Below are 21062 nucleotides of genomic sequence, written 5' to 3' on the forward strand. Positions count from 1 at the left end.
TCCAATGCAGCAGGAAATTTATATTTAGAAGCATTGCGAGGAGGGTAATGCTGCACTGTCGTTGGTTATCAGAGACCCATATTTAGGAACCACACAGATGTAAGAGAATTACCAAATCACACTTGCCTCCCACTGTCCTTTTCTAGTTCTGTTTCTTGGAGCTCTCTTAAGTGCCCTTATAGCAAAGTGAAAGGATAAGTGCACTTTAATGTGCATTTTTCCATTTACCCAACTCCTGAGCTGACCTAACCTACTGTCCCCCTCAACAGATGCATACATAGTTGGCTCAATCCAACGGCCATGGTCCATGTGTGTTTACATCCAACAGTGCAATTCTTTACTCTCCTGTCCATACATTACAACCCTATTGGCTTCTTTGCTCCTTCTCTGCCTTGGGTCTCGAAACACAGCCCCGTAGAGGTCTACATAGTTGGCTCAATCCAACGGCCATGGTCCATGTGTGTTTACATCCAACAGTGCAAGTCTTTACTCTCCTGTCCATACATTACAACCCTATTGGCTTCTTTGGTCCTTCTCTGCCTTGGGTCTCAAAACACAGCCCCATAGAGGTCTACATAGTTGGCTCAGTCCTACTGCCATGGTCCATGTGTGTTTACATCCAACAGTGCAAGTCTTTACTCTCCTGGCCATACTTTACAACCCTATTGGCTTCTTTGGTCCTTCTCTGCCTTGGGCCTTGAAACACAGCCCCGTAGAGGTCTACATACTTGGCTCAATTTAACGGCCATGGTCCATGTGTGTTTACATCCAACAGTGCAAGTCTTTACTCTCCTGGCCATACTTTACAACCCTATTGGCTTTTTTGGTTCTTCTCTGCCTTGAATCTCGAAACACAGCCCCGTAGAGGCCTACATAGTTGGCTCAATCCAACAACCATGGTCCATGTGTGTTTACATCCAACAGTGCAAGTCTTTACTCTCCTGGCCATACATTACAACCCTATTGGCTTCTTTGGTCCTTCTCTGCCTTGGGTCTTGAAACACAGCCCCGTAGAGGTCTACATACTTGGCTCAATTCAACGGCCATGGTCCATGTGTGTTTACTTCTAACAGTGCAAGTCTTTACTCTCCTGGCCATACATTACAACCCTATTGGCTTCTTTGGTCCTTCTCTGCCTTGGGTCTCAAAACACAGCTCTGTAGAGTTCTATGGGGCCCTAATGTGCAGCCAAGACAATGAAGACTTTCACTGCTGGATGTAAACAAACAACAGAACTGTGGCTGTCAGATCAAGATGAGTATGCATCTGTGGAGGGGAAGGTGACTCTAGGTTAGGTCAGCTGAGGGGCGCAAAAGGGATAAGTGCACTTTGTTTTATAGTGCGATTACCCTTTAAAAGACTTGAAACAGTAGATAGTAACTGAAAAGTAGCCTGTACCCAGTTTTCCTTTCCATGTTACAGCTTTTGAAGCCATCATTCATACCAGTCACTAGTCTTCATTTATATGTGCCAGGCTGAACCTTACTGGAGCAGCCAAATTCGAGGAAACGCCTCTCTGACTAGTGGCGGGTATAAGAAATCTTTGGAGCTGTATAATATAAACAAAATTGTAGCAGCTAGATAATTCTAAAATGACTGCTTCTGCCTGCAACAGGACTATATTGAATATTTTCCTCATGGTCCATTGAGGGACACCGCTTGATAATTAACCTAGGGTTGTGCTGCCACCTACAGGAGAAACAGACACTAGACAAATAGAAAACTGAAGGCCAGTCCCTTTGAGGCTTTAACTCCTCCCACCACCTCAGTTTAGCTTGGTGTTCTTGGGAGAATGGATGTCTCTTTCCATTCTGCTATATATTCACTTACACTGGAAGGACAAGGAAAACCTTGTTTTGGAGAAAGTATAGAATAGTTTGATTTTCTGCCAGGGATGAAATGCTCTCACTTCCTTTGTGGTGTCACGAAGGCCATTGTAGGGTTCTTGTTCCCCCTTTCTCCATATCTTCCTATGGAGACGGTGACACTGCCACTGGCATCCTTGGAGGATTCAGCAGGTTTAGACTACATCAGTATCCTAGTTATCTATAGTACAGGAAGTGAGAGAAAATCTCCCCAGCAGGGACACAGGTAAGCAAAAACCCAAAGGGGTACTAACTCTCTATCACTAGCCAAACCTATATGTTCCTTTGTCTGGAATTCATTGTGGGAAGAGCTAGACTTTTCCATGACTTAAGAAAAGGTGTTTGCTTGCATCTAATTTTCAAGGTGATACCTTAAAGTTAATTGGTTATTTCGGGCAACACAGACAGTTTCTCCTTCAGACACTGCCAGTCACGAAGCTGTGAATCCATTCCTGCTTGGATAACTTTGGGGTCTGTGTCTTTAGCACAGTATGTTTTTCCCGGCTGTCACCGGATACAGGGCACAGAGCGTGTGTTGTGCTAACTCGCCGATACACAGAGGCACACCGCCGCACGCTGCACTTGTCACTCCGACATTCCTGCTGATACTTGAGTGCTTTCTGAAAATCTACTTACACTGGACATTTTTTTTTTTTTTTTTTGGTTTTACATTTTTTTTTTAATGGATGTTTCTGACATGTTTTTTCCATGTTGCACTTTATGTTTTATTTTATGCGTTTATAATTTATTCTGAACAATAAGGTGCAAAAATACACACTGAAGTTTAAAGGACAATTGTCTGGCTGTGTTATTTGTGGAGTGAGTTTATTATTATTAATATACAGGATTTATATGTTATTATTATTATTATTATAATACAGGATTTATATATTATTATTATTATACAGGATTTATATTATTATTATTATACAGGATTTATATATTATTATATTATACAGGATTTATATATTATTATTATACAGGATTTATATATTATTATTATTATACAGGATTTGTATATTATTATTATACAGGATTTGTATATTATTATTATTATTATACAGGATTTATATATTATTATTATTACACAGGATTTATATATTATTATTATACAGGATTTATATATTATTATTATACAGGATTTATATATTATTTTACAGGATTTATATATTATTATTATTATTATTTTACAGGATTTATATATTATTATTATTATTACACAGGATTTATATATTATTATTATTATTATACAGGATTTATATATTATTATTATACAGGATTTATATAGCGCCAAAAGTTTGCTTAGCGCTTTACAGTATAACGGGAGACAATACAGTTCAATACAAGAGGGATGATCCTTGGAGCTTACAATCTAGGCGATACCAATATAAATGTAATAAAGTGGGTTAAATAAAGAAAATCACTACAATTCTGGTAGTGTTTGTTGTAGGCCCTGGGGTCAGGGCAGGGGCATAAGGTGGGAATACACGATTAGAAAATTGACCGCTTGGTCATCCGACGACTAAGACACGTTCGTTCGTTGGTCGATATCGTGGCCCACATTAACCAAATCTAAATTTAAAAAAAATCGTTCGTCGGGCAATACGTAGTGTTGACGTCTTCCGTACAAGTGGAAGTGATGCGGTGTGCGTGTGATCTTGTAGCCACGCCCTTCCGGCCAGAACAAGCGATATACACAACGATTCCCAGCAATGAGTATAATATCGTTTATCACATGACCTATATACATAAATAGTGATACATAAAATATAATCTGCAGAATTCTGGTTTCATGATCTCATTGGGCCGATCTACTTTTTACATTTGGATTTTTATTTCGTGTTTACGAAGATTCCTCGGACATAAACATCCGGGTCATCTTCTGTTTCCGCTCATACCGCCACATAGAAAATCGATCGTTCGTATGCAAAACAACATTTTTCACTGTTGTTCAACCGCATTTTTTCATTCACAATATCGTTATCGGTTAAAACATCCTGCTCATCAACAAAGAGAAAATTGTTCGATCAGTGGTTCTGTGAAATTTGTCAGACGATTTTCTTATCGTGTGTATGGGACATTAGGTAACATGAGAAAGATATGTGACAGGATAGTTTTTTTTTTTATTATAGCTTAGTGCAAATCCCAAATGTATTTTTTCATAATTTTCACTTCAAAAAAAGTGTTACCAACATTTTCTACTTCTGTTCGTTATGATGACATTTTTTAGTTGCTTACTCCACCCTACCAAGAAAGGTTGCATCCAGAGTGTGCAGTTCCTGATGGTACTGCTCTAACAGGTCATACAGGTGAAGGTATGTGCTTACAGCTTAGGCCAGGGGTGTCACTCGATTTCATCACGGGTCTCATCAGCATTATGGTTGCCTTCAAAGGGCCGGTTGTATCTGTAAGACTAGAAGTCTAGAGCACCTCACCGATCCCCTTTCATCGGATGCCAAGAGTCCCCCACCTTCCCTTACATGACAGTGCACCCCCTCACCTTGTGCTGCTGCTGGGAAGCAGAAAGTGAAGGGTCTGAAGGAGGACCAGAAGAGGGCTGGAGTCCGCTGCCAGAGTATGCTGAACTCTGAGACCAGGGGAGGTGGAGATGAGGGGGTGCTGCGGCTACACAAAGAAGTGCAGGATCAGGGGGAAGAGTTCTGTCCTCTGCTGCCGACTGCTGAGACAAGGTGAGGGCGGTGACGAAGGGGGGTGCTCATGAAATAGCCTGGCAGACAGGATTTGGCCTGCGGGCCTTGTGTTTGACACATGTGGCTTAGGCTGTTATGGTAGTTTATACATTTTCATGGTCACAGGTAACACCAAAAGACCCGGAAGACCACGGAAAACAACTGTGGTGGATGACCGAAGAATTCTTTCCTTGGTGAAGAAAACACCCTTCACAACAGTTGGCCAGATCAAGAACACTCTCCAGGAGGTAGGTGTATGTGTGTCAAAGTCAACAATCAAGAGAAGACTTCACCAGAGTGAATACAGTGGGTTCACCACAAGATGTAAACCATTGGTGAGCCTCAAAAACAGGAAGGCCAGATTAGAGTTTGCCAAACGGCATCTAAAAAAGCCTTCACAGTTCTGGAACAACATCCTATGGACAGATGAGACCAAGATCAACTTGTACCAGAGTGATGGGAAGAGAAGAGTATGGAGAAGGAAAGGAACTGCTCATGATCCTAAGCATACCACCTCATCAGTGAAGCATGGTGGTGGTAGTGTCATGGCGTGGGCATGTATGGCTGCCAATGGAACTGGTTCTCTTGTATTTATTGATGATGTGACTGCTGACAAAAGCAGCCGGATGAATTCTGAAGTATTTCGGGCAATATTATCTGCTCATATTCAGCCAAATGCTTCAGAACTCATTGGACGCTTCACAGTGCAGATGGACAATGACCCAAAGCATACTGCAAAAGCAACCAGAGTTTTTTAAGGGAAAGAAGTGGAATGTTATGCAATTGCCAAGTCAATCACCTGACCTGAATCCGACTGAGCATGCATTTCACTTGCTGAAGACAAAACTGAAGGGAAAATGCCCCAAGAACAAGCAGGAATTGAAGACAGTTGCAGTAGAGGCCTGGCAGAGCATCACCAGGGATGAAACCCAGCGTCTGGTGATGTCTATGCGTTCCAGACTTCAGGCTGTAATTGACTGCAAAGGATTTGCAACCAAGTATTAAAAAGTGAAAGTCTGATTTATGATTAATATTCTGTCCCATTACTTTAGGTCCCTTAACAAGTGGGAGACACATATGCAAACTGTTGTAATTCCTACACCGTTCACCTGATTTGGATGTAAATACCCTCAAATTAAAGCTGACAGTCTTCAGTTAAAGCACATCTTGTTCGTTTCATTTCAAATCCATTGTGGTGGTGTATAGAGCCAAAAATGTTAAAATTGTGTTGATGTCCCAATATTTATGGACCTGACTGTATATCTAGTCCTAGACACAGTTTAGGCCAAAGTGTTTAATCCACAGGAGAAACTTCAGCCTCTTTGACCTTAAACTTGAGCACCTTAAGCTAGGAGACATTTGACTTTCCACTTTTGCATTATACTTGGGCCTGATGGTAACCTTTGAGGCAGTTTCATTAGCCCAGTTTCACTTCAGACTTCTGCAGTGCAACATTCAGGTCTAAGTTGTCTCTGGCTTTATGGCTCAGGAATTCTGCCCTGGAGAGTCCTCTCTTTTATTGATCAACATCCTGGAAGCAGTATGTTTGTCTGTACAGTTTTGGACCATGCTGTTGGAAAGTTGGGCAATCTAGCTTCAGTCAGACAGCACCACTGTCGTAACATACATCAAACATCAGGAAGGAACAAGAAGAATTTCCCATTCCTACTCTATATGTCCACCATATACTGTACATCATATCCCTTAGAGTTGGCAGCCAAACTTCCTCAGTTAACAGAGCTTGGACCCGGGTGGTCCCTACACCCAGAAGTGTTTCAGGACCTTTGTTGCAGGCAAAAGACATCAGATGTGGACCTCCTGGCTTCCAGGTTTAACAAGAAACTGAACAGGTTTGTCTAAAGGTACAATGATCCTCTACTGCAGGGGTGTCAAACTGGTGGCCCTCCAGCTTTTGCGAAACTACAAGTCCCATCATGCCTCTGCCTTATGGGAGGTTTGCTTGTAACTGTCAATCCTGCAATGCCTCATGGGACTTGTAGTTTGGCAACAGCTGGAGGGCCGCCAGTTTGACATCCGTGCTCTAGTGGAAGTAGTGCATGCACTGGTGGCTCCACTTAGTCAGTACACCCTGATCTATGCCTTTCCTCTCTAGAAACTTCTTTGTCTGCTGGGTTTAATGGCAAGGTTGTTGAAGCCCAGATTTTGGGAGACTGGGCCATCTTCAAATCTGATTCCTGCCATGCTAAAAACTAGGAAGTCGACTTCCTGTAAGGTCTCTTATCGGTCCTGGAAGGCTTACTTCACTTGGTGTGAGTCTCAGGGCTTCCAACCTAGCTGATTCTCCATGGGACAAATCCAGTCCTCTACAACTGGGCCTAGACTACTGTTTGGCTCTCTGTACTATCAAGGGCTGATTTTCTGCCCTTTCTATTCTGTTTTAGTGACGCAGCTGGTCTTCTGTTCACAACTTATCAGGTGGACATTACAGGCTCTAGACATGTGCAGTTCATTTCGTAATGAATCGATTTTTGGAAGAAAATTTGATTTTCTTAGATTCGGATGTATACAAATTTCCAGAAGGACATAGTAAGCAATGTCAACGAATCCCCAAAAAGTTCTAACGAATGCATTTGTTTCATTTGGATGATGTCACATGAGATAGTAGTTGGGGCCCATGGGGAAATAAATTCAATTTTCAAAAGTTGTGATTAGATTGAACTTGTAGTTGCCACAGTCAGTTTAACTCCACAGTCGAATTCTTAGGTTTGGAAAATTTGGGGAGAAGATTATATTTATTCCATTGTGTCCAAAAATATAAAATAGTTTAGATATATGAATAACAAATCCACCCGAAATATTGAAACAGAAATCGAATATATAGCAATCTTCAGGAAAAAAATTGCAAAATGTCTTGAATCCATGCAGACCAACAAATATATGAATTGAATGGTGAAGATACAAAACAAATTCATTTTGTAAAGCGCTGCGCAAACTGTCAGCGCTATATAAATCCTGTATAATATTTCCCAAAAAAATCTGTTCAACACCACAAATGCATCTGAAACAAAATTCTTCAATGAACTACGTGTCCGAAACAAAATGACAACATGTTCGTGTTTCGGCGTGAATCAGCCTCATCACATGCTAGTTTCAGGCATAAGGTCCTTCAGGTGGCTCTTTGAGCTGCAGACAGTTCTCTGTTTTTCATTAGGTCTGCTAGAGTTGGTTTGTTGTGATTGCCCAGTTGGACTGCTTTTGGATGTCCCAAAGATGAAAGACTGGGTTGACAAAAAAAAACAAAAAAAAACGTGGGAGCTGATTGGTTTCTATGCACAGCTGCACCAGATTTTTCACTCTCCAGTTTTAGTAAATCAACCTCTTTGTGTTCCTTAATGGATGAGAAAGAAAATGGGATTTTTATAGTCCCCGTAAAATGTTCTAGAAGATGATTTGAGTGACACTAGTTCTTCCACTCTTCTGTGTTCATAGTCATGCCGTAGGTACTGCTTTACTACAAAACTGAGGCATTCTGGTTAACCAGAGAGGTTAGCTTGGTCTGTCTTATGTTTTTGTTTGACAATGTCCAATCCTCCTGTAGGCAGCAGTAAGGTAAAAGGCTTCTAGTGTCCCTAAATGGATTTCAAAAAATGGACTTTATTTTGGAGTTCGTACCAAAATCCTATTTTAGGCCCCATGTACACGGGACACTTCTGAACGATGGAAACTGACTGCTGGAAAACGTAGGTTAAAAAATGTCTGTTTAGCCGCGTTCGGAAGCATTTTTAAAGATAAGCACAGGAGAACCTCCAAAATGCCCAGAATGCACTGAAAAGTGGTAAATTATTAACTATTTCAGATTGTTTCAGAGAAATACAAAGAGTAGAAGCAGAGACAGCAGTATGTGTTGATATTAGCTTAGGTGCAAGTTGCTCATTAACATTTCTTTTGGTTCCAAGGGTGGGAAAGGTGTCTGGTGGAGGGAGTCATTAAGGTCACCTGGTAGGGGGTCTTCATGAGGAATTTGAGGTGTGAATGGTCATTAACCAAGGGTGGGAGAGGTCTGATGTGTGAATTGGTCATTACAATGTGTGACAAACTTGGTAGGAACATCCTGTGTTCAGTGTTTTGCTCATCTGAGCACCTTGAAAATGCTTTGCATGCATTTTTCATGATGAAAAAAGGCTCTGGACAGCATCGGGAACTGGAAGAGTTAAAAAAAAAAATTTCAAACGCTTATAAACGCAATTTTCCACGTCTACAAGCGTTTTGTGTTTGAAATGCTGATAAAATCGACTGCTGAATGCAAGTTTGGTGCATTCAAAAAAACAACTGTAAATGAAGATGTGTACATGGACACATAGGAAACATTAGGGAGAGTTCAGGGGCTGCTGGAAAAAACGCTGAATGATCCTAAACGTGAGTTTATCAGCTGCAGTGTACATGAGCCCTTATTGTAAATGCATAGTAACGCCAAAGCAGCATGAAACTAACTAAAAAATGCCTTTCTGTGACAGCATGCTGCATTCACCATCGACAAGGCCACTGACCTCTTTACTGGAGGGGGCATCAGTTCTTAAAGCTAAGCAATGGAAGACATTGCAGCTAGTCATGCAACCTCTTAGTTCTTGTGTTCCAGCTTCCCTGATGAAAACTGAGGATGGTGGTGTATAGATGAGACAACCGATCAATGCAGACTCATCACTAGTTTCAGATGGAGTATGTTGGGACCACTACCCAATTCTATACACAACTAGGCCTCAGAGATCAGTTACCGATGTTATAAGCCGTAATCTAAAAACACCAATGCCAACCCGATGATGGTGAAATCTGATCAGGTTCTGAAGCTACCACCATGTTTTGATTTATAAAAATGCATCCAGTTATGGTTACTGTTTACAGTGCATGTTGTAACCCTTCACCAATCCTTTAGTAGGGAGCTGTATCATATCATGGTAAACACCGGACAGAACTGCAATAGGTCAAAGTAGAATGTTGAATTACACTATAATGGGCAACAGTTTGTGAACACCTGACCATCACACTTATCTATACGACCTAAAAATAGGTGGGCATCCCCCAAGTTCAAGTGTTTCCAGCAAAGGGCACCATTGTGTTGGCAGGGCTTCAACGATTCCATAAGATGTAGAATCGAGTGGATTCATGGCATCAACATCAGGCCCTAACTCAGGCATTAAAAGCAACCTGCAATAAAGTTAAAAAAAAAAAAAACTTCCTTGGATGTCAAAGGCCACAAGGTTTACTACTGTCTCACTCTAACCAGGAAGTATGCAGAACTGTTGACTGTTTAGTCAACCAACAGCCAGCCCTCTGCACTTCTTGCACCTCTATTACTGTGAACTTTGTTACTATCAAACACGTACCTCTCTCACTCTTAGCACCTTTATTAACCACTTCCCGTCCGGCTGTTGTATATAAACGGCCGAATGGTGGCAGTGCAGGGTCGGGTGGCCGTTTATAAACGTCCTCCCCGCCCCTGCTTGTGCACACTCCCTGGGAGCGCGCATCAGCGCGATCCGGTGTCCTCCAGACTTGTGACATCATTGCTTACTACGTGTGAATTCTGTGAATGATCACACAGGCCACATGGTACAAGGCTATTCACAACAGCCTTGTACCATGTGACAAGCTGTGACCAATCACAGCTCACTCAGTACTTCTCAATGACTACAAGAATGCAGACAGAGAGAAAGAGAAATGATTGCTTTTACATTCTATATGGGTGTAAAACCCATAGCATCACCCCCCCCCCCAAGCAGTACAGTGTCACCATGGTGACACTGTACTGTTAGGGTGACAGTATGTAAAAAAACAAAAAAAAAAAATATAAAAAAATAAAAATGTAAAAAAAAAAAGTTTAAAAATTATAATTTTTGGTTATAAACTAATTTGGGTTTTTTTTTTTTTTTTACTAAAAAGATAATGGAATACATTTTGACCAAGATTTATGATGAAATATTGTTTATTTGCAAAATTTTATAAGAAAAACACTTTTTTTCAAAATGTTTGGACTTTTTCATTAACATAGCAAAAAAAATAAAAATCCCAGAGGTGAATAAATGCCACCAAAATAAAGCTTTATCTGTCTAAAAAAAAATGGTAAAAAAATTCATATGGGTAAAGTGTTGCATGACCGTGCAATTGTCATTCAAAGTGTGATAGCGCTGAAACCTGAAAATTGGCCTGGACAGGAAGGGGGTGAAAGTGTCCGGACTTGAAGTGGTTAACCACTTCAAGGTCCCGGCAGTACTACTTCACAACGTTTTAGCAGAATTATTGCCTGGACCTTGAAGAAGGGGACATACCCCGAAAGCTTGTCCTCAAAATTGTATGTTAGTGCAAATAAAAAAAGTATCACGTCAGTACTCAATTGTTTCTGTCGCAAGTGCACTAATACGGCTACAATCACCTCAAGCACAATTCTTTGGAATATTAATTAAATAAAATTTGGGTTTTTTTTTTTTTACAAATTTGTCATTTTAACAGATTATTTCTCACACACGGCATAGGCATAATTGCAATTACACCCCAAAATACATTCTGCTACTCCTCTTGAGCATGGGAATATCACGTCAGACTTTTTCACAGCCTGGCCACATACAGAGGTCCAACATCCAAGGAGCACCTTCAGGCGTTCTGGAGGCATAAATTACACATCTAATTTCCAGACTACCCATCACACTTTCGAAGGCCCTGGGAGTACCAGGACAGCAGAAACACCCACAAAATGACCCCAGTTTGGAAAGAAAACACCCCACTGTATATTTAATGAGTATTTTGAAAATGCCATTTTTTTTCAGAATGGGAAAAAAAAGGCTGCATGCAAAAAACCATTCAGCCTTCAGAACCACTTTAAACTTTCCCAAGCAGAAATAAAACATGAAACATGTTAACATTTTATTTATTCTATGAAAGTGCAATGCCCGCTTTTACAAGCACAGTGGAATTCTCTTTTTTTTATTTTATTTTATTTTTTTTTTTATTCACATAATAAAATGTGGGGTAGAATGCCCGATCTTACTGGCAGAGTAGATATACCATTCCAAACTGCATACAGGTTAAGCTGCACCCTTAAAGTAAGTCATCATGTGAAGAATAAAGTAAACCTTGCATATTGATTTCAGTACTTCAACCTAAAACAGAGACCCAAATTGACCTTGACAAGTTTCCACTGTGTAGAAGAAAGCTCTTCTCTATTAGGAATGAGCTCAGATCCTAGCCCAAACCCACCTGAGCAAGCCCGCCAGCAAGCTGTCACTATTCTGGGCTAATCATGAGCAGCCGAGGCATTCCACTCCCCCTTGTATATGTGTGGCTGCAAGACAGGGAATACCCCATGCACAGATAATTGGCCCCATACAGGTGACAGCTTCCTGGTGGGATCGCTCAGGTGGAGATCCAAATACGCATGAGCCCACCTCTATTCACTATTCTATCATTGCTTCCCTCCACTGTCTGTCAAAACAAAACTGCCAACCACAAAAGTGAAGAGGTCTTCCATGATTGCACCAAAAAAAATGACTGCCCAGAGGGAACTTGCACCTGTTTTGGGACAATGTAACTGCAAGAAAAAAACCTTAATATTTACAAACAGGTTATCGGCGAGACAGTTTACAATCTGAAAGCAGAATTTCCCACTATGACCAGAATGAGGACCATCTCTTCACCAGGGCTCAGTCCAGTCTGTATGTATAAGAAACGCAGAGGGTGTGGTCACAAGCGATCAAACGTTGATTGGTTCACGGACAACATTGTGTCTCTTCACCACGTAGATCTTCTGTCCGGAGACGGTGACTAAGAAGGAGTGCTCCCCGAACACAACTGTGCAGGACAGAAAACAAGGATGTGTTGTATCATCATGAAACACCAAGGGTTCCCCCCTCAAGTCCCAATTATCAGCATTCGGTTACTTACTGCTCATGCGTTTAAATGGTACCTGGTCCCCAAGTTTGCGGAAGCTGCAAGCTGTAGTCACCATCTCTCGGATCACACCGGCAAAATGTTCATCGTTCTCTAGATCACCGGCACTCTGCATACAGAAAGAGATCACCCAAAATTACATTCTCATTAACCTCCCTAGCGGCCTGATTATGTCAGTATTTCTGTGCTGAAAGCGGTACATTTTTTTTCATGGAAATATGTATTTTTTTTATTGTAGGCCTGTAATTTTTAGGAATAACTCACTGAAATCTGTCCGAACAAGAGTCTAGTAAACATCCCGGGTATGTTAAAATTAGAAACACGAAATCATAAATAATAATATAATAAGTAATCATAAAAAATAATAAAATAAATTTAATTCAATAATATAATCAAACCAAAAACACTGAAATGTGAAATAGAGCGCCAAGTTCGCACATCACTGAGCAAAGTCGCAGAATCGTTTTCAGTGTCTGATGAGGAATTTCCCCCACGAATCATTATCACTCAATTCTGCAAGTGGTTCTGATTTACTATCGCTGTTCTCTAGCCGGTCTAAAACCGCTTTTGACCTAAAGGGACGCTTTTTGGACGCCATGGACGTTTCTCAGTTTCCAGGTAGAAAGAACAGTAAAAATGCAGGCAGGGCGCCGGACAAAGCACTCGGGACAAAATGTATGTGAAATGGTTTGATACAGCAATGTTATACTATGTGATTTTAGTGAATGTCACTTTTCCACATTTTTTTAATTTCCTGCTGGTTCCGACCCCCGTACGTCCTGACATTGCAGGGATGGAACCCAGAAGACAGATGCCGGCATTGGCCGGAGGACATTAAAAGGGGACACTGCAGGAGGGACATCGCGGGAACGCAGAACAAGGTAAGTGAAGAAGAGATCCCGGAGCAACGCTGCAGTGTATTCCCGAGTGTAGCTCGGGGTCACAGCTTGTGGTACTGAAACTTTACCCCGAGTTACACTCGGGAATACCGCCAGGGAGGTTAATAAAGATTTAAACAGCACAGAAAGAACATACACAGAAAAAAAAAAAAAAAAAAAAAGACAAAAAGCACAATACGTGACATTCTAGGCAGCTCACTTATAAAGACAAGTGAAATAATTTCATTTGGTTTAACCATTTGCCCTCCAGAAGATATACCCCCTCTCATGACCAGGCTTTTCTTTTGCTATATGTGCTACTTTAACAATTACGTGGCCATGCAATGCTGTACACAAATGAAATTTATATAATTTTTCCCCACAAATAGAGCTTTCTTTTGGTGGTATTTGATCACCACTGTTTTTTTTTTTTTTTTGCGCTAGAAACAAAAAAAGACTGAAAAAAAAAAAAAATGTTTTTTACTTTTTGCTATAAAACACATGCAATAAGTGCTCATGTACACGGGGCATTTGGAAAACTTCTGAACGATGGAAACTGTTGAAAAAGTAGGCTAAAAACGTCAGTTTGGCCACGTTTGCATACCGCGTTTATGAGCATTTTTAAAAGATAACCTCAGGAGACCTCCCCAAATGCCCAGAATGCACTGAAAAACAGTAACAAATTAACTATTTGAGACATTTTGAGAGGAATAGAGAGAGCAGAAGCAGAGAGAGCAGTGTTTGTTGAGATGACCTGTCTTTTCTGGTTGTATTCACTATGGATCCCATCATGAGCATAATGCGTCACGTTCTACCATTTTATCCTTCACGCAAAACCTGGAACTGACTGCGCTGGTGTACCGGGTCCATTTGAATCCATGGAAAACACTTTGCATGCATTTCTGGTGATGAAAAAAGTCTCTGGACAGCATCTGGATATGGAACAGTTAAAAAGCTCTAAACGCAAATGCTTATAAATGTGGTTAACTGCGTTTACAAGCATTTGATGTTTGAAACGCCGGTAAAATCTACTCCTGAACGGAAGTTTGGTGTGTTAAAAAAAAAAAAAACGACTGTAAACGACGATGTGTACATGGACACATAGGAAAACATTAACGCTAGGAAATGGAGGACATTGCTGCTAGGTCATGCAACCTCTTAGTTCTTATGTTCCAGCTTACCTATATATATTTTCTACATTCACATCAGTCCCTAACTCTCAAGCAATTTATTTATTGCTATTTCAGGTACTTATATAGCGCCGTCAATGTATGCAGCACTTTACATACATATTGTACATTCACATCAGTCCCTAACCCTCAAGAGGCGTACAATCTAAGGTCCCTAACTCACATTCATACATACACATACTAGGGACAATTTAGACAGGAGCCAATTCACCTACCAGCATGTCTTTGGAGTGTGGGAGGAAACCGGAGTGCCCGGAGGAAACCCACACAGACACAGGGAGAACACGCAAACCCCAGGCAGGTGGTGCCGTGGTTGGGATTCAAACCAATGACCCGAGTACTGCCAGTGGAAGTGCTAACCATTTAGCCACTGTGCCCCCCTACCTTTCCTAAATAGCAGCATATTTCTTCATTTCCAAAAAATTGTGGAAGAACGAGATCACCTTGGAGTATCCACTTTCCAAAAACAGGTCATTTCTCTTCATTATGCCGTCAACACGCAAATCTATCTCTCTACCCCTCACCTCACCCCTTCAGTCTCCACCCGTATCACAAGCCTACTAAGCGACATATCGGATTGGATGTCACTCCACTTCCTCAATCTAAATCTTTCCAAAACTGACCGACACCACTACCATCAGTCCCACCCCTCATGCCAGGGTACTAGGTGTCATCCTAGACTCCAATCTGTCCTTCCAACCCCAGGTCCATTCGCTGACAAACTTGCGTAGACTTCACCTCCGCAACATCTCCAAGATATGCCCGTTCACTCCCTCATTATATCGTATCTGCCAACCCCCCCCCCATCCCCCCCGCCAATCCCTCCACTGGCTTCCAATTGCCCAACGGATAAAATTCAAAACGCTAACACTGATGTACAAAGCTGTTCATAACACTGCCCCAAACTACATCATCGATATTGTCTCCAAATACCACACTCTTCGCTCCTCACAAGACCTCCTACTCTCTAGTTCCCTGGTCTCCTCCCATGCTCGTCTCCAAGGCTTCCCCCATCCTCTGGAATTCCTTACCCCAATCCATCAGACTATCACCTACTCTGCTCACCTTTAGGCGCACTCTTAAAACCCATCTCTTCAGGGAAGCCTATCCCGCCCTCAGCTAATTACTGAACTCCTCTACTCTTCCTACCACTCCATCCCCCACAGCTATTTCCTCCTGTACCACTATCCCCTCCCTCCTAGATTGTAAGCTCCAAGGAGCAGGGCCCTTGAACCCCTCGTGTATTGAATCGTATTGTTACTGTACTGTCTCGTGTACTGTCTCGCCCCATAATGTAAAGCGCTGAGCAAACTGTCAGCGATATATAAATCCTGTATAATAATTTGGGGGGGGCTTTTTTTAGTACAAAAAACAAAAATCCCAGTGATTACTAAATGCCACCAAAACAATCTGTTCCAAAAAAATGATCTCAGATGAACTTGGTAGTGTAGCAGGACAAGTCATTGTCAGTCAAACTATCTCAGTGCTGATAAATGGCCTGGTAATGAAGGGGTATTGCATGCTGGCACTGAAGTGGTTGACACACAAAGGGACGCCATCCCAGAGGATGCAGGTCCTAGAGAGGGAACAGCCTGCCATATGTTCCAGCTGAATTCTGGTCCATTCTCACAAGCAAAGCTTCAGCACTTCCAGGTAGTGTTAGACCTTGCTGCCACACCCCACCTCCCACATATTCCTTATTGGCCTTTTACTTTGATGGGCAGCCTGACTAGCCAATAGGAATGTGCAGGAGGCAGAGGCCCCTTTCACACGGATGTTTTTCAGGCGGACCTGATCGGAATGTCTATTCTCCTCTATTACATGGTGGGTGTAAACAGACACGTGTCCATTTACACCCGCCGACATCCAATCTGATCCGATCCACCAAAAAGACGGATCAGGATCCATTTCCCTTCCATGCACCGGATGGGATGACAGTCGGATACAAACGTACAGGCGGTCCATTTCCATTTGACTGCCCATATTGGACAGCGGGCTGTGTCTGTGTCCGCTCTGCATAAGTGGAGTGACCTGTCATCCACTTGCTCAGCGGGGATTAGTGGAGGGATCCCCAGCTGAGCAAGCAAATCCGCTGACGGGTCCGCCCCGTGTGAAAGGGGCCAGAATGTGGCGAGCAAACGTCAGCATTATTAGAAGCTCCTGAATTTTGGCCTCTGCACCTTTTAGGGCTCTGCACTTCTGCCTGCAGCAGTTTGCCACCCTCTCCCCCAGTGACAGGGTCTCTATCATTGGCCTTATCATTTTTTGGCTTTTGATAATTACTTTTTATTGCCCTCTTTGATCCCATTGCAGAGATTTCACCTCCCTCCCTGTCCCTTTACCAAAAATGGGGGGAGCAATTGTCACCAGGGCAAGCCGACACAAAACCTGATCGAGGTTCTAAGCCTTCTGTACTTCAACTGAAACATTGTTGTAGTCTGTGTCCCCACTGCAGACTTCTCATCACTTGCTGTCCCAACAGGAAGTGAGGGCAAATCTTCCCAGAGGGGGCATAGACTGCACATAAAATTCCAACAGAGCTTTTAACTATTCTCCACACTTATCAAAAGTTACCGCCAACACGCCATCCTCGCTCATCACCAAGTACCCCAGCTGATCCGGGATCCGCTCCAGACCCTGAGTAAGTGTGGAAGTCTGAGAAAGAAAAAAACAGAAATTGAAAATGCAGAATCTTAAAAAAAAAAAAAAAAGGGAAAAAGAATGATTACATTAATGGCCACAGACTCAGCCCACAACATATTACAGGAGAGGAGAGGATGGGATGAGTGGAATGAGGAGGGTTTGCGCAGGTTAGTTCTTGAGGAGTGGTGTGGTTGGGTGGAGTGGGGGGCAGGTTAGTTCTGGAGGGGTGACTGAGGAAGGGGAGGGTGTTAATGCTGGTTAATTCTTGAGGAGTTTGGTGGTTGGCTTGGTGGGCTATTAGTACAGGGTAGTTCTGGAGGGGTGGTGTGATTCAGTGGAGTGGGGTGCAGGTTAGTTCTTGAGGAGTGGTGTGGTTGGGTGGAGTGGGGTGCAGGTTAGTTCTGGAGGGGTGGTGTGGTTAGGTGGAGTGGGATGCAGGTTAGTTCTTGAGGAGTGGTGTGGTTGGGTGGAGTGGGGGGCAGATTAGTTCTAGAGGGGTGATTGAGGTAGGTGAGGGTGTTGGTGCTGGTTAATTCTTGAGGAGTGTGGTGGTTGGCTTGGTGGAATATTAGTGCAGGTTAGTTCTGGAGGGGTGGTGGGGGGTGGGTGGTGTTAGATATGGGGGGAATGGGTGAAGGTTGGGTGTGTTAGTCCAGACTAGTTCTGAGGAAGGGAAGGTGATGGTGCAAGTTAGTTCTAGAGGTGTAGTTGGGGTGAGTGGGGATGTTCAGTTAGGTCCATATATATTTGGACACAGGTACAATTTTAGTTTTTTTCAGGTAATAACCAAAACATATTCCAGCTATAGCTCTATAATGGATATGGGCTGAAAGTGCACGCTCTCGGGTTTAATTTGAGGGTATGTACTTCCAAATTGGAGGAAGGGTTTAGCACTTAAGAGTAGCAATCCCCCCTTTTCAAGGGACCAAAAGTAATTGGTGTCAGTTCTGGAGGGGTGGTTGGGTTGGGTGAGGTGAGTGGTGATAGTTCCGGAGTGGTGGTTGGGTGGGGGTGTTAGTGCAGATTATTTCTGGAGGGGTGGTTGGGTTAGGTTGGGTTGGGTGAGGTGGTTGGTGTTGGTTCTGGAGAGGTGGTTGGGTTGGGTGAGGCGGGTGGTGTTAGTTCCGGAGGGGTGGTTGGGTTGGTTGGTGTTGGTTCTGGAGCGGTGGTTGGGTGGTGTTGGTTCCGAAGGTGTGGTTGGGTTGGGTGAGGCGGGTGGTGTTGGTTCCGGAGGTGTGTTTGGGTTGGGTGAGGCGGGTGGTTTTGGTTCCGGAGGGGTGGTTGGGTTGTGTTGGTTCTGGAGGGGTGGTTGGGTTGGGTGAGGTGGGTGGTGTTGGTTCCGGAGGGGTGGTTTTGGTTCTGGAGGTGTGGTTGGGTGAGGCGGGTGGTGTTGGTTCCGGAGGGGTGGTTGGGTTGGGTGGTGTTGGTCCTGGAGGTGTGGTTGGGTTGGGTGAAGTGGGTGGTGTTGGTTCCGGAGGGGTGGTTGGGTGGTTTTGGTTCTGGAGGTGTTGTTGGGTGAGGCGGGTGGTGTTGGTTCTGGAGGGGTGGTTGGGTTGGGTGGTGTTGGTTCCGGAGGGGTGGTTGGGTTGGTTGAGGCGGGTGGTGTTGGTTCCAAAGGGGTGGTTAGGGTGAGGCGGGTGGTGTTGGTTCCGAAGGGGTGGTTGGGTGGTGTTGGTTCTGGAGGTGTGGTGGGGTTGGGTGAGGTGGTTGGTGTTGGTTCCGGAGTGGTGGTTGGGTGAGGTGAGTGGCGATAGCTCCGGAGAGGTGGTTGGGTTGGGTGAAGCAGGTGGTGTTAGTTCCAGAGGGGGTGGTTGGGTGGGGTGAGGTGAGTGGCGATAGCTCCGGGGGGGGTGGTTGGGTGGGGGTGTTAGTGCAGATTATATCTGGAGGGGTGTGGGAGGGTTAGAGGTGTTCATTATAGAAGTACATTCATCCTGTAATCCTGAACACCAGGGACACTTGCAGGGACTATGCTCCATAGCCTGTCCCTGGAATTCAGGCACATTGGGCTCCTATGTTATTAAAGTCGATGAACATCCAAACACTGACACCTCACACAATCTCTAACACGTAACTTATCAAGAGTTGTTTTCAATCGTTTAAGTTCACAGATTTCATTAAAACAATCCCGGGTGATCCCGCCATTAGGGTTCTTGTTCCACACACTTCCTGGTATAGGGTGACCACGTTCTGTCCGCATCTTCCAGCTATGATTATGCGTTGTCACCCTGTCACAAGGACTTCTGATGGAAAGGGGAGGGCTCAGGCACTCCGTGGATAGAAAACGGGGGCATTCTGTGGAGAGTGAAGGGGCATTGGCTCTTTTTGGAGAGGGGGAACCGGGGCGCTGGTGCTCTGGAGGGGGAAAGGGGATGCTAGTGCTCTGCAGAGGAAGAAGGAGACGCTCTGCGGAGGGGGAAGGGGGCGCTCTGCGGAGGGGGAAGGGGGCGCTCTGCGGAGGGGGAAGGGGGCGCTCTGCGGAGGGAGAAGGGGGCGCTCTGCGGAGGGGGAAGGGGGCGCTCTGCGGAGGGGGAAGGGGGCGCTCTGCGGAAGGGGGCGCTCTGCAGAGGGGGAAGGTGGTGCACTTGCTGTGGTTAGGGTGGGGGCTTTGGTGTCACTGGGGGGGGGGGGGTCATTAGTGCTGAGTAGATGATCTAGCTGTCCATACTCTGCATCTGAGCAGGACGGGGGGGGGGGGGGGGGGTAGTGTGGAGGTTAGAGGGGTCTCTTGGGGGTGTTGTATCTTCTATCAGGCAGAATGGAGCCATGACCCCACCAACACACACAATTAGAGGTACTGAGATACAGCAAGAGCTGGCTTTAGACAGCTCATGGTATTCTATACATTGTATTGTATTCACACAACTTTATCAAACACAAAAGTAATTCGGTAACATTCCCTCTAATAAAAGAAAAACATTGTACAAGACATCACATGACCACTCACCATGTCTGCTGCTTCTACACCCAGCTGCTACTTCCTCCTTCACTCCCCGCCCCGCCTCCTCACATCCCACCCCTCCTCTCCCCATAGGTTCCTTCCCCGGCCACTTCTTCGTTCCAGGGACCTCTTCGGCCAGGCTAGCTGTCAATCATAGTTCGAGTCCCGCCCCCCGAGTTAAATGAGTGGGGAAAGCTAACATAGGACCGTTTCTCGTTTCTGATTTGTTCTCGTGTCTTCCCTGTGATTGGCTCTGCTTTAGAACTTCAGGCTGTCCTCGCACTGTTGGCTGTGTATTGTTACGCTACGTGAGAGAGCTTCTGCTTTTGGGAGTAGGAAGGAGGTGTTTTCTGAGAGGTTATCGCCGCCATTTTGTTGGAGACTAAAGCACACTGTATCCAACGGAATGGGCACATGTATTATGGCGCTGATAGTGGAGACATTTTTATTATTACTATACATTTATATAGCGCTATCATATACTGCTGTTGCTGTTTTGAAACCATTCTCCTCAATCTTTGCAAGAGGAGCTTGTCATTACAATGACACCCTGTTATTATACATTTATCCACCTAAGGACCTTTTCTGGCACTCTTTGTTTACAAGTAAAAATCTGTGATTTTGGCTAGAAAATACTTAGAACCCCTAAACGTTATATGTTTTAGCAGAGGCCCCAAGAACAAAATGACAGCCATTGCAAATTTTTTTGCGCAGCGGTTTTTCAAACACACTTTGTTGGGGGAAAAAATACACTTTGATGACATAAAAAAACAAAACACAATATATACCTCAAATGTTTGTAAATTATGAAAGATGATGTTACGCTGAGTAAATAGATACCCAACATGTCACGCTTTGAATATTACGCACACTTGTGGAATGGCGCCAAACTGCGGTACTTAAAAATCTCCATAGACGACGCTTTAAAAATGTCTACAGGTTAGCAGATTAGAGCT

At 43.7% G+C, this 21062-nt stretch overlaps 1 protein-coding gene across 1 annotated transcript; it reads right to left on the reverse strand.

Moving 5' to 3' along the window:
* Positions 1-11418: 11418 nt before the first annotated feature.
* LAMTOR4 (late endosomal/lysosomal adaptor, MAPK and MTOR activator 4) lies at positions 11419-20187 on the reverse strand. Its single transcript, XM_089663235.1, has 4 exons — positions 20113-20187; positions 17097-17177; positions 12449-12563; positions 11419-12355 (listed from the first exon to the last, which is right to left on the reverse strand). Exons 1-4 carry the CDS (start codon positions 20113-20115, stop codon positions 12258-12260), a joined length of 297 nt encoding a protein of 98 aa, XP_089519361.1. The 5' UTR covers positions 20116-20187; the 3' UTR covers positions 11419-12257.
* Between the last annotated feature and the right edge of the window lie 875 nt (positions 20188-21062).

The sequence above is a fragment of the Staurois parvus genome, unplaced genomic scaffold (assembly GCF_062004578.1).
Source record: "Staurois parvus isolate SC_StPar_1 unplaced genomic scaffold, SC_StPar_1.0 ptg001642l, whole genome shotgun sequence".
In the NCBI taxonomy this organism is placed as follows: domain Eukaryota; kingdom Metazoa; phylum Chordata; class Amphibia; order Anura; family Ranidae; genus Staurois; species Staurois parvus.

What these genes read in the sequence shown, in the direction of transcription:
- LAMTOR4 (XM_089663235.1), bottom strand. An exon ending in GCGAGGATGGCGTGTTGGCG is followed by an intron (nt 12,564 to 17,096) that starts GTAACTTTTGAT and finishes TTCTGTATGCAG; the next exon opens with AGTGCCGGTGATCTAGAGAA. An exon ending in ACCATTTAAACGCATGAGCA is followed by an intron (nt 12,356 to 12,448) that starts GTAAGTAACCGA and finishes TGTCCTGCACAG; the next exon opens with TTGTGTTCGGGGAGCACTCC.